A 15,958-nucleotide genomic window follows, 5' to 3' on the forward strand; every position below is an offset into this window, starting at 1 on the left:
TCTGATGATGGCAGACAAGTGCTTCCAAAACAATCTGAGGCTACTCCCACGTACTTGTTGGGGTACTTGCGGAAGATGTCTCTGATGACCACGATGGCCTCCTGCACCACGTAGTTGACCTTGGTCTGGATGAGGTCCAGCAGTGTGCTCACACAGCGCTCTGCAGATTGCTAGAGAGAGCAGAAAAACACAATTTAAAAAGCTGAAGAAACGCTCCTGATCCCACAGCACACACTGAGGAACAAGGCACACGTATGAGAAAAGGCCCAGAGGAGGAAAACAAGAGGACAAGAGCTACCAACCCTGTCCAGAAAAGAACTACAGGTTAACAAAAGGTTGTTTGTTACACTGGGGACACCAGCTGGCTCCTGTAGAAAGTAAGAGAAGCAACTGTGCCAGTAGATAGCTGGGTCACCACACGAGAGACCTTGAGAACATCGCCTACACTGCTATTTGTATCACCCTGGGGCTGATACAGGCCACTAAATGAGCTCTCTGGGGCTTCCCATGAATCAGAAGCAATTCCCAGACAATCAGAGCTGGGAGAGTTTTGATAGGGACTGCTGGAAGGTTTCTAGCAAAGCCAGAAGGCAGGAGAAAACAGTGTTGTCAAAACCAGCAGCAAAAAGCAGCTCCCAGCAGCAACAGGTTCAGTATTTTTGGGGTGAGGTCATTAACAACATGTGGATATACAGCTAGAAATAGCAATTCAGCTGCTCCTAATGCAGCTTTCACATGAATTAGTTCACAATTCACAGGCACTGCAAGATAACAAGGACTGGACACTGTCATGCTCCAGGAACCAGAAGTGGCATTAGATGCAGGTAATTCAGGGAGGTCTATTCCCAAACAGCACAGCGAGGCAGGACATCACAGGAGCAACCAACTTCAGCACCAGAGAGGCTCAAATAAGGGCAGTGATTTGGTTATTAGCAGAGCACACATGAAGCCTCATTACACAGCTGGTGATTAATGTGAGAAGCAGACTGCTCCCGACACTGCCAAGGCAGTCGCCTTCGGAACACTCATAAAGGATTCGGGCTGCAGACAAACACTGTAGGGCACAAACAACAGCAATGTAGGTGGATTTTTCAATTCCAGTGAATTAACAGCTCCCTCGACTTACAGAGCACTTAAAGGCTGGGCAGGAGGAGGAGGAGTGAAATGGCATTTTAGTCACAGGAATCAGTTCTTTGAGAATGGGCAAAAATCTCAAGGACAAGCCTCAAGAATTTGGGTCAGAGACTAAAACCTTCTGGTAATTTCCTGCCCTTGTGGGTATCTCCCACAGGGCCTGTCAGCACAGCACTGACATGGGGATCAGCCAAGGGAGGAGACACCACAAACCAGCACTTGCTCTGTCTGCAAAGTGGCAGTAAGTCATAAGACTGTCCCCTGAAATTCACACCAAACAGAACAAAAATCCAATACAACTGGTGTCAGAGTGAAGAGAGGCATCACATAAAAGTGTGTGATTGGTGTAATATTCTTTTATGACACCTCTCCCTCCTTAGCTTTATGGGTACTATGGCACTACAGGGGCAGTGAATGGCAACCTGACCGTGTCCTGCTCTGATCCCTTCTGCTCCAGAAGGGATTTGAAGTCTGTGACCTGGAAGACACTTCCACTTCATGGGGACTGACCACAGACCTGGCTCCACACAGTTTGACTTTGGTCACAGTGGGAGCCCTGCTCAAAGTTCTTGCAAGAGAGATGATTTAGAGCTTGAAATTTCACCTCTTCATCTCAATAACTTTCATCTGGTATTTTAATGAGTGACCTGATGGGGGTAAATCTGTCCCAAGGTCATTCTGCAGAACCTACAGCACCAGTCACTGCTGGCAACAAGCAGTGCAGCCCTGTCAGAGCCTACAACTAACAGAGCTTTAAGAGCTGCACAATTCAAGGAAAAGCAAATTAATGTTTAGGGTTTTTTTCTTTAGACACTTTGAAGCATGATTAGCATGATTTTTTTCCAGGAAAAGCACAGCATCCACTCTGAAACACACAGCAATGATTTTTAGCCAAAGAGTCCCTTAGAAAGTGAGCAGTGGTAGGCGCATGCCCAGAAGAGCAGTCCCTCTAACAAAACAGATCTCAGCTCACCCCCTCCCTTGTAAACACACTACTTTTTGAAGGTGGACATCCTTGGGGACAGCAGAGCTCTGCAAACTGATGAAAGAGTGCCCCAACTCGAACAGCTTTCAAGTTGGAGTGAGGAAGGACAACCAACCAAAGTCAAAATTGCTTTGTTTGTCTGCAGAAACCAAATGAAAGCCCACAAGATTACTGAAGTAGCACATATCATGCTCAGCCATAAGCCTCAATGGTTTCTAAGAACCAGGCTGCTGCCAGAGTCTCTTGGAAACGAGACAAATATCCCCTTAAGATGGCTCCTTCTGCTTCTCCTTTGCTCCAGAGGAATCTCTATTCTTACTGCATCCACTTCATTTCCTTTTCCCACAGGGGTGGTGCCTGTTTTCCTTACAATCAAAGCATGGCATGATGGTTTCCTGTAATGCTGTCACTGGGGCAAACCAATTCACAAGGCAGGCAAGTGTAGCTACACCAGAGTTTGCTGTAGATAAACCCAAGCCAACTCCGAGCTCAGCTATCAATAACCCAGCCCTGCCCTGCAAAATCATGATGTTCTGACATCCCCCAAAACAATGTGACTGCTCAAGCCTGGGCAACATCTTGCTACTTCAGTGTGGGGACTGGTTCCATATCCCAAACCAGCACAATGAGCAAAGGTAACGTTTGCTCTGTGGTGCACCTCTCAGCAGACAAATTTATTTCCTGTCTCACTCCCCTAGGTGTGACAATTAGACAAAAGATAGGATCCTTGAAGGCAGGGCTGAGGTGCTCTGTGAATCCTCATTCATCAACAGCTCCCACTGGCTGTGTCCTGCGTCAAAAAGGAGATTTCTGAGCCTTGGGAATGTGGACAGTGCTGGCTGTGAGGATGCTCTTTCATTAGTCATAACTCACAGTGCAAACAGCCTCTAGTAAACACAGATGCACTGGGGACAGGGATTAACCTAGGGATGGGGACACTGCAATCAGTTGTTCTGTATTTTCCCTCTTTAAATCTGCTTCTTGTCAGAGCAGGAAACAGACCTCACCCTTAGCAGCAGCATCTTCAATGGAGCAGTGCTAAAAACCAAGAATAAAATTACTTATGGAGAGGCACAATTACACTTAGAGGGTCACTGGGGCATTACTGTTAGTCCTTTGCTTATCAAATATGATTGTTGTGGTATTGGGGATGGGGAAAAGTGTGGGTGATGAGGGCAGGAAAGAGTAAAAACTTCTAAAACACCTTGATGCTGCAGGAATACACCACCCTCCATTCCATGTGGAACTAGGACAGACACATGGCCAAATCCTAGAGACAAAGTCCCTGCTGAGACCTAAAACAAATTCCCACCCCCCCAGCACAGCACTGCTACAAAAAGGGCTGTCACCAGCTCCTTTTAAACTTCTCTGTAGCCCTTTTCCACGCTCAGGGGGGTTTCCTACTGTCACTGTTGTGGCTCCATGCAGACAGGCTCCTGCCTGGATGCAGCAGGGAAGGAGTGCTCTGGTAGTTTGAGCTGCAGACATGAAACAGAAGCAGCAACCCCTGTTCTGTGGGGCCACACTTCAAAGAAAGCCCCTGGCAGTGACAAACCTTTGAGAGCTGAAGGAAGGGAGAGAGAGCTGCACAAAAGGGCAGTTGATTCTCTCCAGAGGACAGAAGTTGGTGTCCTCTGTGCACAGGCTTTCCAGTAGTTTAGCTGAAACAAGAGAATCCTGTGCACTGACACCACACTAAGCCAGGCATGATTAGGTTATTATTTAAATCTGCTGTCAGGCAATGCTCATGGGAACACACTTGAGCAAAAGCTAAATGAGCTCAGCTGAAATTAGAGCACTTTATGTGACATTTTGCACTCAGTCATCAGTTTACTGCAAAGTACCAACACCACAGCATAAATCTTCCCTCTCTTCACAGGATTTCTGAGCTCCTGACAGGCATTTCAGATTCACTTACAGCGAAACTAACAGAGATATCACTAAAAAAAACAATATTCTATTATGAGCACTTAGGTGGACGTTCCACCAGCAGAGGACATTTCAGACTTGTTTTGGGTAACTGCAGATGTTCCTGCGAACTTGTCTGCATAAGCATTGAGGCAAAAGGGAGCACACTCCAAATGAAGCCACAAGTTGTGTGGATTTACGTAAGTAGAGTCACTCTGTTTGTATAAATTGCATTTAAGTGCCCCAAATCTCTGCAATTCTCTGCCTGTGTGTTCTGTTCTGCTGAAATGGAGGGGAGGGATGACACAAAATGTTTCGTAACACTGAGTTTCTCTGTACAATCTCTTCTTCTTTCCCCTTCTAAAGGTCAGGCCACAGCTATTAAAGGAGTTGGATGGATAAGTGGTCATCGTTCCACTAAGGCCAGTGCAGTAAAATATTCCATCAAGGATGAATTATCTGCCTTGCTCTGCTGCAGAGAGGAGCACGCCATCCTCCCGTGATGTCCTCACGGCTCACACCCTGTTCAGTGGTGCTCTGCCCATAACCAGGATGCATCCAGGCCACTCGATGGCCAACACTGAAGTTCCAGCAACATGGAAATGAGGTGGCAAAGCCCATCATTGTTTCTGAATACAGAGAACCCCAGAGAACCTCCAGGATGAGATACTTGCCTCCACCTTGATGGCACAGCGGCCGATGGCTCGCACGGCCTTGCGCACAAAGTCGACGTCCACCTCGGTGGCGTATTCCTTGAGCTCTGCCAGCACCTGTGGGGACAGCACACCAATGTCAGACCCTGGGGACACTCAGAGAACAGCCCACCCTCACAGATGATGCTGCTCAGACACCAGAAGATGAGCAGGATGTTCTTTCACAGCTACCACACACATCCAGCCAAACTCTGCCATCAGCTCACCGTCCGAAACCCACTGGTTTGGTTACACTTGGTGTGTAACCCAAAGTGGTGTGGGTTACACTTGGTGTAGGCTGCACAAAGTCAAAAAGTGGTCTGGTCTTGATTATTTACAATTCCTCTGATTAAGAGCTGGGGAAAAATCAGTCCTGCCAAACTTAAAGTTTTCTGTTCCTTCCTACACTGAAAATGCATTTGCTGTGTGCAAAGCTCTCGGCAAGAAGCATTTTTGATCTCTCCTTTTCTGTGCTGAGATGAACATTTGGATCCCCAGTGAATCCAAATGGAAGATGCAGAGGAGATCTGAGGACACTCTGGAACATCTATACACAGATTAATAACAGAGTGAAGATACTTCCCCTCTTAAAAAACAAGATTTATTATTTTGTCTCGGTGTTTTTGCTAATGGAAACCGATGAAGGGCTAAACTCAGGACCTGCTGGGATCTCACAGACCTTTAACTGAAAAGCTTTGTCTTAAATCACTTAGCTTACAAACAGTTATTTCCAGAAAAGACCATATGTAATTTATATTCCCTCAAAAGCTCAATTTATTTCAGTTTCTCATGCCAAACATGACATCAGTGATTTAATCGTGATGTCACAAATAGATGGTGAGGGAGAGGGGAGCAGCACAAAGCCAGACAGTCCTTTGAAAAATCTCTCATCCAAGCAAATTGCTCAGAAGAATGACAAGATAAAGAGACCATGAAGGGCCAGACTGCAGACAGATAAATCTGCAAGGAGGAGACAGGACATGTGTGTTTGGAAGTTTTATTATTTCCTTGGATGATCTATGTTGCACAGCACTCGGAGCACCTGCCTTTAGCAGCTGATGCTTCCCAAACACTGCCCAAGGCCTGGGCTAGAACCACCCTGGTGCCTTGGGCAGGGAGATGGAGAATCTCCACAAGCAGCACAGGAGGACGTGGGTGGAAGCTGCTCTCAGGTCTCATTCCAGGACACATTCCTGATAAAGCTTGTGTTGTTTTATGAAAGCCTTCTCAGAACCAGGAGAGATTCATTCATTCATTAGTCTGCAGATCTCAGACTGCCCTCCAGACACCACTGCCTTTTAGGTAAACAGCCCATATTATTGGAACATTATAAATTCAAATTAGTGTGGAGCCTACCAAGAGTAAAGAGAAAATTCTGAATATGTTCTCATAGAAACTGATTTTTAAAATATTTTCCATGCTCCCGGCACAAAAAGGGCATGAATTACCTTGCTCAGTTCCAAAAAACAACAGGAGAGAGCTGAAGGAGCTGCTTCAAAATGTCACATTAAATGAAATTGCTCTGTGACAATTAGGATAGGACAATAATAGCACTAACCAGAGGCATTCATCATTCTGCATTAGTGTTAGGCCTCATGGCCAGGGATGCACTCGAGAACACCTCCTCCAAGGAGGGGATCTGCATTAAACCAACATCAAACACAAGCAGAATCTACACTGTAAAGCAAATCTCAATTCAGTTTAGCTTCAGCTTTGTGCTATTTCCACTCTGGAAGCGAGTTAAGCAAAAGCAGGATTTTTTTAGCTCTGGAGAGCGCCTGTGCAAGCGTTTAACAATTTTACTAACTTGAAATTCACACCTCAATAATGTTTGGCCTTTCTGAATGCCTCCCTTACAGGCACACCCCTCTCACTTGAAACAAGCCTCTCATTCCAACCTCAGCACTGGCAGTGACTCATTTGACAGGAGCCATGAGTTCTCCTCCTGGAATTGTCATCAGTGAAACAAGATCCACCTCACGGTCACGATGCAAGCCATGCCATGCTATTAACATTTAAATCATGGGGGAAACTCCAACACCTCCCATTAAACAACTGCACAGAACACTCTACCAGGCACAGTGATGCCTAAAAGCCAGGATAACTCCAGCAGTAGCTGCAAACACCTTCACACAAGGACCAGGAGAGGGTTTTCCCCTCCCAGAGCACGGCAGAAGTGCCTCAGCTGACCTGAGCAATGTTTGCTTGGGAAGCCAGGCGTATCATGATGTCCAGTTTCTCCAGTTTGACATAGATGGGGTCATTGTACTTCACAAAGAACACTTTGATCTCCTGCTTCAGGATTTCAGGCCTGCAGGGAACATAATGTGTCACTCAAGAGTGGTAAAAACCCCAAACTATTGTAACAAAAGGCATCTTTTCTTTAGAAATCTACCCAAATAGTCACTGAGAAACACAATGGTGTCATTTTGTCCTGGTTGACCAGGGAGGTCATGGACTCCCCATCCCTGGAAGTGTTTAAGATCAGGCTGGACAGGGCTCGGAGTAACCTGAAAGGTTACTGCAGAGGAGGTTGGAACTGGATGATCTTTAAGGTCCCTTTCAACCCAAACCATTCTCTGACTCTGATTTTATGCCTAGGATGTGCAAACACCAATTTGGAGAAAGACATTTGGATAAAAACATTGTTTAGATACAAAAATGCATAATTCAAGTCTTTCTAGGGCCACATCTCTGCTTCCTCTGTTTGAACTGCTGAACCAACCACGACAGGCAGCAAACAACATTTTCAGTGAAAGAATAACATCCTTATCTCAATGCAAAACCTCCAAATTCATTTCCACTTTCACTTGCAAGATGCCAGTGCACAGTACCGCTGCCCTGAATATAATCACAAAGTGCTATCCAAGCTATCTCACCTTTCCAGCAAGGAACAGCAGCAATAAAACACAAACACGGGAGCAAACTGGTGGGAAAAAACCCAACCCACTGTACACCAGGATGTCAGCAGCCTGGTGGCTCTGTGCTGAACAGAGTAACACAGGCACAGTGGGATCCTGCAGGTCACTGTGAACTGTTCCTATTTGCCATTTTGATTTATAGAGGGCAATTCTGACCACTCATAAAGAGAAGGTGAAGAGAGGCAGGTAAAGAAATACTGCATGAAACTGGCAGCACAAGTATGCTGTAAAGGAAATCAATTCAGGCTACCAGAGTCATGAGACTGTTTAATCTGTCTCTCAAGGGATCTGAGCCTGGATTAAAAGAAATTCTGTGCATGTGGCAATATCTGGAGGTCTGAGATAACCAGATGGCCTTTGACAAGGCAGGAATAACACCCCCTGAGCCTTTACCTTTTCTGCACAATCAAGTTGATGTTCCTCAGGGCAACATACTGAACTTCAGGCTCTCCAGACAGCAGGGTCACCAGAGGAGGGGCAAGTTTCTTCAGCAGCATGTTGTAATAGTCAGAGTCCTTGGGAAGGAGCTCCAGGAACTTCATCAGGACCTTCACTGCTGACAGCACCACTGCCGAGTTGGCGTGAGACAGACGGGGGGTCACCCGCTCACAGATGCTGGGGGCAGAGGCACAAGGAAGGGTTCAAACGGATTTCAGGATGTCAAAGATTTCAGATCTAAATTTAGGAGATTGCACATGGCTGAAGGCAGCTTCTCAGACACTACTTTGATTTGGTTTTGTTCACAATGAATGGGCAAAGTCCTGTTTTCCTGAACGCAGCAGGAAGCGAACAGGGACTTCTCTCACAGCTTCAAGTTTCTCTCCTGCCACAGTCAGCTCAGGAACAATTCCACACTTCCTGCTTTTTCCTGGTGGTATTTTCTGTTTGTGTGATCTTGTCTGTCACTTACAAACAGAACTTTAACAAAAACAGCTCCTGGAAAAACACTTTAGCCTCCATATAACCATTCAGAGGTGATACATGCTTCTGGCTTGCTTGGGGGCTTGCTGTCATTTCAACAAAAAAAGATTTCCCTTTCTCTGAATACACAAGGAAGGAGTGACCTAAATATCTCCCAAATCTCAGCTTCACCACTTGCCATAATGGATCCTGTAATCAAACAGCATCCTAAACAGCCCAGCCCAAAAAGAAAGGAAGTTTGGGTTCATATGGTCTTTCTTACAGCATCTGTCAAGTTTCTTCCCACTCCCTCCTGCAGATTGCTAACCCAGAACCATCTTATTCCCATCTGCGCCTCCTGAAGTTTCTCTCCCTGGAAGATTTGCTTTCAGCCATGCTGGAAGGGAAGCAGCACAGCTCAGTGAAGAGCAGAAGAGTCCAAGTCAGAGCTGGAGCACCTCCAGCTGCCTCTTGCCCAAGGTCACCTGCATGTCCCAGCTGCTTCCTCTCTCTGTGCCTCAGTTTCCCCACGCACAGGGGAGTGACACCAGCCTTGCTGGAAAGGAGAGTGGCTTTCCCAGTGCTGTCTGAAATCAGGCAGACTCCAGGATCAGGAGATAAACTGCACACAAAGGAGTAAAAGGAGTTCCTGCCCATGCAATTTGATGCCCCACGCTTCAGAGGAATTGCACCTGAGGAACTGGGACATGTTCACAGTTGTTCAGAGCAGTGGTCCCTCTGACAGAGCAGGGATAACATCGGCCTCACACCCTGGAGATCTCTGTAGGTTTCTAGCACTCATTAAGAGCTGCTTCTGGCACAGAAACAGAACACAAGGGGAGAAAAAAACCCAGCACCACTACTGGCAGGTTTCTTAGAAACAGTGAATTTTGTGCCTCAGGAAGAAAAAGAGTCAGTGAAGAAACCCATCGAATTCCAAATGGCCTGGCCAGGATTTTGCACGTGGGCTTCTGGCCCTTCCTCTCCCTCCGTCCCCACATCAGCTACATTAAATACATCATCTGAGAGTCTCCCTGTTCCAAGTTGCTTTTCTGGTTGAATCCTTGTTTTCTTGGGAACACAATCTGGCTTTTTGTGATTCTGGAGACAGATGAGGAAGAGGCTTGAAGTGCACAAACTAACAGCCCACTACCCAAACCCTAAACTCTTTCTATTTAGGTTTAGTCATTGCAGTTAAAGGTAAAAGCACAAAGGTAAATTCGGAGCAATAAGAAAAATAACTTCTTACCTTTATTTTCAATTCTATCATATCACAGACTAATTTTCAGTTGGAAAATATTCCAGTCTCAGACCTGTAGTACTTTGGAAACCCACAAACCTATAAAGGCTTCTCCTACAGCAGCAAAACCAGATATGAAAGCGCTGCTTTAAACCAGAAAATCCTCCAAACAGTGCTTCCACTGTTAACAGGTTTAGTCTTGGGCTGATCCCTTCTTACTAGTGCCAGTTCCCACAAGAACCAGCCTTTAAAATAAATTTAAAAAAAAAGTTAAAAAAAGATAAACAGAGAAAATGGTTCTGCAGAGGGATGGGGCAGGTTTCCAGCATCAGCCCAAACTACCAAAAGTAGCTTTGCTTTTAAATCTAGTTTATCAAGTCTTATTTGAGATAACAGGGCACTGTGGCAGCACAAGTCTTTTCAGAGCTGGAACACCCCCAGCAGCCCCCAAGTGTCACCAAACACCCACCGCACCTCTGAGCTTCCCGGTCATCCTTGGGGTTGTAGTTGGACAGACAGTCCAGGATGAAGATCTGCCCCCACTCTGTGCACTCATTTAAGGCTGTCAGCAGCTTGTTGATGTTCTGAGGGTTCAGATCCAGCAGGTTGCTGTTGGGGTGGGACTCGCTGATCTCTGACAGAGCGGCCACGGCGTTCGCTACCACCTGCGGGAAGAGAGGGAGGGGTTCCCTGTCAGCACAGCATGAGGGGCTTGGCAGGGACTGACCCGGGGTTGGGTACACACAGGGAGCAAACTGGAGATCCACCAGCTGCCCCACCAGTTATCTGAGCCTTCTGGGATGCAGCACAACCTCACAACCAACCTGCAGAGCCCAAAGCTTCACTGGGATGAACCCAGGACATCCCAAGAGACTTTGCTGCGGAAGGAGCTGGAGATGGCATCCACAGGGAACAACTCCACCCTGCCTTCCTGCAGGCTCCAGATCCTCCCCCGCTTCCAGGGGATGCTCAACTTCACAGTCAAGGTCCCCAAACCTCCAGTTGCCCTATTTATTCAGGAATGTGTGCCTCTTGCCCAATTTCCCCACAGCACATGGCTTAAGAGTGATCCAGAAATGAGCTGGCAGGTGCCTGGCAGCCTGCAGCTCTGCAGCAGCACTGGCAGGTCACGCAGTTTGAGAGCAAACAAACAATTCCCCTAAAATGGGCAAGTCCTGCTAAATTTTTAATAACCTATATTTCAATTTCAAACAGTCTCCAGAAAATGCTTTTGCTTTATGGAGCCATGGTAAAGCAAGCACTCCAGCACAACTCATCCCCAAAAATATTCTTGCTGCACTTAGGACTAGATAAGGTCTTCCCTTTTCCAGGGATAAATGAAAGGAAGCACAGAGAGGAGGTCCAGGGTCTAGCTTGACACAAATGAGGAGTGGGAGTGCAGCACAAATTTCTAATTCTTAGTTCCACACTCAAATTCAACAGTTATTCCAACAGATTCCATGGGAAGATTTTTTTTTTAAATAGAAGAGTTGCAGAATACAGAGACAGAAATAGAAAATCTGCAGATGAGACTAAAGTCTTATTTGTTTAACTGACAGGAAAAGGGATTTAAAGCTGAGTTTGACACACAAAACTGAAATCCCCTAAGAAGAGGCATTTTCAGGACATTTTACAATATATATCATGCCCAGCCTAACTCCCAGTAAATACCTGCTCAAATTAAGATTTATAGTGTTATTTTCTATGAGATTAAGGCAAAAAAACATCTTATCTAAAATCATCTGATTGTTTGGATGACTAAAGATGCTTTTGATGCAGTACAATGAAAACAAGAACAGCACGACCAGAACTTTCCCTGCCTTGTTCCCATTCCTGCTTGTCATTAAACCAATATATTCCAAAGTCATTGCACAGGCACAGTAATGTTGATTGCTTTGCATTTCACACCTAGAGGTCAGAGATAGGATTTTGATCCAAGATTTTATGAATTTCATTAGTTCAGTGAGCCTTCTGTTACCAAAATCATTAGCAATCAGTGCTGCTGCTGTCTTCTTCTTGTACTGTTTTAATGAGGAACTTATTAAGATAGGCTGCTTATTCTCCTCATTATTTAATTTGCCTAATTCCTGAATGGTTAATGTGACACAGCATAAAAACGAAGTAATAACTTAATATCATTGTATTTTGGAAGTTTACAAGTGAAGAAAAATCACAAAAGCAACTGAAAAGTTCAAAATCTTTATGGAAAAGCGCTTAGAAAATGAAACTACTTTGGCAAAAAAAATTTGAGTTAACAAAAAAATTTACAGAGCTGAAGTATCAGAGAAAGGGATCTGTCAGTTGTACTGAGGGACAGGAGCTCTGGGAAATACACTCACACTGCCAGGCATTACCTTTGTTGCAGTAATTGATAAATTAGTAACTAAAAGAGAATTATAGAATAGAATTGAGACTGGACAAGACCTCCAAAATCATTGAGTACAATCAATAACCCAGCACTGCCAAGCCCACCACTAAACCACGTCCCCAGTTGCCATATTTAGATGGTTTTGGACACTTCTAGGATGTCCTAAACCCTGGGGCAAGCACAAGTCAAAGCAGCTGTGGTTGTGTTTCCTTCCTTGCAGGGTCCATGGGATCTATCCCAGTGTTTGCCACAGACAAAGGATGCACAGAAATGCTGTTCCCATGGACGGAGAACAGCAGCTCCAACCCAGAGACCAAACCGTGAATGAGGTTTTGCTCTTAGAATCTTTTGGGTCCGTTTTTTGAGTATTAATGTGTCCAATTCAAAGCTGAGGATGGGACACCACATGGCAATCCACTCACAATTCCATTAAAAGCATCCATGAGGAAGTGGCAGAAGGCAAGATGGACTTAGGAACATGGGCTGTGGTCTCCTTGGGCGTTAGAGAAAGGACTGGGAGGGGTTGTGAAACATCTGGTAGCAGCTCAGTCCTGCCAGAGGAGCTGGGATCTACAATCTACAGTCCACACTTAAAGCTGCTCCTCACCTCCCACCTCAGCACCACAGTGACAAGGAGATAAACGAAGTAAAAGGAGATAAGGGAAAGGGTGGGGGATAAATTCGAGCTTTAAGCAATATTTATTAAAAAAAGGACTTGCTGGCGATTTGCACTGAACATATTGATGCGTTATGGTGCTGTGGTATGCCAACAAAAACAATTAGCATCTTCAAGGCTTTTCACACAGCCACAGCACAGCTGAAAGGCAAACAGCTCTCAGGAAGCTGTCCAACACAAACAGTGCTTGGAGCACGCACGCTCACCTCTTCCCTGGCACTGCCACTGGCTCCGTTAGGAGCAGGAACATGGAGCAGCACAAGGCAGCACTGCACAATTCCAGCACACTGCTCCTGCTCTGCCAACAGCTCCCACCAAGTAAAAGGTCAGGTCAAGCACTGAAGCATTCCCCACTAAGAGGGGTATCACTCAGGTATGGAAAAAAGTCCATAAAGAACCATTCAACACCAATTGCAGTATTACATCACCTGCTAATCCAGTGTGTGCTTTGGCAGTCATGGAAGTGGCACTGGAAATATTTGGAAAGATGGTTTTTGGCCAAAACCAAAAAACTGCAACATCAAAGCTGAACCTTAAGTCTTCAGCTTGGTTGACACTTCTTCCTTAACACAGCAACACAACATCATGAAGTCCAACTACATTAAACAGCAAGAACAAAGTGTTAAGTCACAAGAAGTTATTTTCTCTTTAAAATAAAAGATGATGGAATTGCTGGGGGACATACAAAAGTAAGCTAAAGCTTTACAAATGGTATAGGACCAAGGAACTGGACAAGTTTCACAGGCTGATGGAAAAAAAAACCCCTAAGTCTCTTTAGCAAATAAAACATTCTCTCCTTTACAAAACATTCCCCCCATTTTTTTAAATGAGAAACCAACCAGGAGTTGTATAATTTATCCCACAGATTGGAAGCAGTAGACTAAAAGTACATAAAACTAACAGCTGGTGTAATTGTGAGCTCTCAAAAATAATGAAAAAAAGAAGTCAACCCTGTAGCTACAGGTATGTGAGCCCAAACAACTAATGAACAGGAAAAGCTTTTAAAGCTTAAAATTCCAAAACTGCAAAACGCCTCACTTGACTCACAATTAAGAACACCAACTTTAAGCTAAGAGCTACCAGATGAAGATCTGCCTAAAAATCCCCCAGAAAATAAAAATGCAGAGCAGATTGAAGAATTAATAATAATTAATAATAATAACAGATCCCTGGCTTGTGGATGTAAATCAGTTCACCCTGGGTACATTATGACATTATTCAAATGTAGCCACAGCAACATCCCTTTGGAGCACAGATGAGCCAAATGACAATAAACCTGCTTTTGGCTGGAATTGCCCAATAAATTTAGGCTCTCTGAGAAGCATCACTGAGATGAGGAGAACTAAAATCTCCCAGGCTCTTATTAAACAAAACCAACAAACCCAAACCTCTACACTCACAGCTTTAACAAGAACCCAACATTTTTAAATCCACCTCCAGACAAACTCCCTCTGCAGCCAGAGAGACCAGACCCGACCTCGCGGGAAGCTGCAGAGGTAGGAGCACTCTGATTTCCAAGAGATTCCTTCTGGCAGCTCAAACCTTTAGCTCAGAGCAAATGGTATAAAACACAGCACCAGGGAGGGAAGGGGGTGGGTGAAAACCTGTGTGTCTGCCTGGCAGCCCACATGGAAAAGCTTTGCAGGGGCTGGGGGGACAGGAGGGAAGCTTGGCACATCCAGAACGCCAACCAGTTGAAGCAATCAGATTATTTCCCTAGCATCCCAGGCTAATTGGAAATTAAACCAAGTGTGTAATGGAGTTAATGAAATACAACATTCTGCTGCTTAAAACAGGAACCTCTGGCTCGCCACGCTGTTAAAAAGAAGCAAAAATGAACAAAAAGGAGGAAAAATGAAGGGGCTCAGAGAAGAGGCTGAGGCTGCTGCCCTGAAGGGAGCCAGGCACCGTGAGACATTTCTGAGAATGGAGAGGTGCTGACATTTCAAAGAGCATTTTGGGCTTGCATGGTCCATCTGTGTCATTAAGCACAGACCTCCAGATGGGAGATTCAGAGCATCCATCAATGGGTGTTTCACTGAGCCACTCATTTTTATGACCACGCCGTGTGCCCAGAAGGTCCCTAAGAGGTGCTCTCCAGAGAACATGACCCCTAATCCTGTCCACGTCGTAACTTTTATCTCCAAGCCCTCCTTACTTTGCTTCCCTAGAAACAGCCCAGGAACCATTAACATTTCTTACTTTACAGAAGAAATTCTTCCCTGTGAGGGTGGGGAGGCCCTGGCTCAGGTTGCCCAGAAAAGCCCCATTCCTGGAAATGCTGAATGGGGCTTGGAGCAACCTGGGATAGTGGAAGGTGTCCCTGCCCATGGCAGTGGATGGAACAGGAGGAGTTTAAAGGTTCCTTCCAACCCAAACTCTTCTGTGATTCAATGACTATAAAATGGCTCAACCATGCAAGTCAGAGAGCCCTGATGAGCCTCTCACACTGTCAATGCTTGTTTATATGTACAGACATAAATTAAAACTCTGGGAGACTCACACATTCCCAGTTCCTGATCACATCCCAAAAAACTTCCTGGTGGGGAAGACCTCCTGGCTTGCTTTTTGCAAGTGGGCTGAATTTTCATGGAGGTGGCAATAGAAGGAAAGTTATGTGCTATACTTCCCACGGCGTGCTTGCCCTAACTGGGTTTTGCACTTCCCTGCAGAAAAATGGCACTTTGTGGCAGACTAGAACATCACTCCTGCTCTCATATCCTTGCAAAAATCAGATGTGTGAGCTGTAAGGCAGGGAAACATGCTTCCCCCAGCTGTTGAAGCTCTTGTAGTAGGTGGGCAAGAAGCTGTTCAGGGATGGCTCCATCACAAGGGGCTTCTCCTTGGCACAGCTGAGCCCCCAGTGCAGGAAATTCAACTCCACAGGAAGACACAGAGGGTCTGCAACTCTCTATTCTCCTTCCAGAAATCCCTGTGGTCTGATCCTAGTCTGGATCAGGCACCTACCACACATACAAGGAAGGTTTTGCTTTATTTTTTTGCAGTTTTCCTTGCAGAGGTCCTCGCTGGCACCACCCAGTGGCAAATGTGTTGTCTCTGATCTGAGCAAAAAGCACCAGCTAAGCACCAAATTCTTTACAGAGCCCTAAAAAGGGGGGTGGCGAAATTACAGA

The 15,958-nt window shown here is 45.5% G+C and overlaps 1 protein-coding gene across 4 annotated transcripts in view; it reads right to left on the bottom strand.

The window, feature by feature from the left end:
- The window catches only part of AP2B1 (adaptor related protein complex 2 subunit beta 1), a 77,842-nt gene that overhangs the window by 45,406 nt on the left and 16,478 nt on the right, over positions 1 to 15,958 (bottom strand). For all 4 annotated transcript variants that reach the window (XM_039562792.1, XM_039562795.1, XM_039562793.1 and 1 more), the window contains exons 6-10: positions 10,255 to 10,445; positions 8,034 to 8,255; positions 6,910 to 7,030; positions 4,702 to 4,797; positions 55 to 170 (exon numbers count right to left, since the gene is read on the bottom strand). In XM_039562792.1, the coding sequence (XP_039418726.1) occupies positions 55 to 170; positions 4,702 to 4,797; positions 6,910 to 7,030; positions 8,034 to 8,255; positions 10,255 to 10,445 (746 nt within the window). The remainder of the gene's footprint in view (positions 1 to 54; positions 171 to 4,701; positions 4,798 to 6,909; positions 7,031 to 8,033; positions 8,256 to 10,254; positions 10,446 to 15,958) is intronic.

The sequence above is a fragment of the Corvus cornix genome, chromosome 19 (assembly GCF_000738735.6).
Source record: "Corvus cornix cornix isolate S_Up_H32 chromosome 19, ASM73873v5, whole genome shotgun sequence".
Taxonomy (NCBI): Eukaryota; Metazoa; Chordata; class Aves; order Passeriformes; family Corvidae; genus Corvus; species Corvus cornix.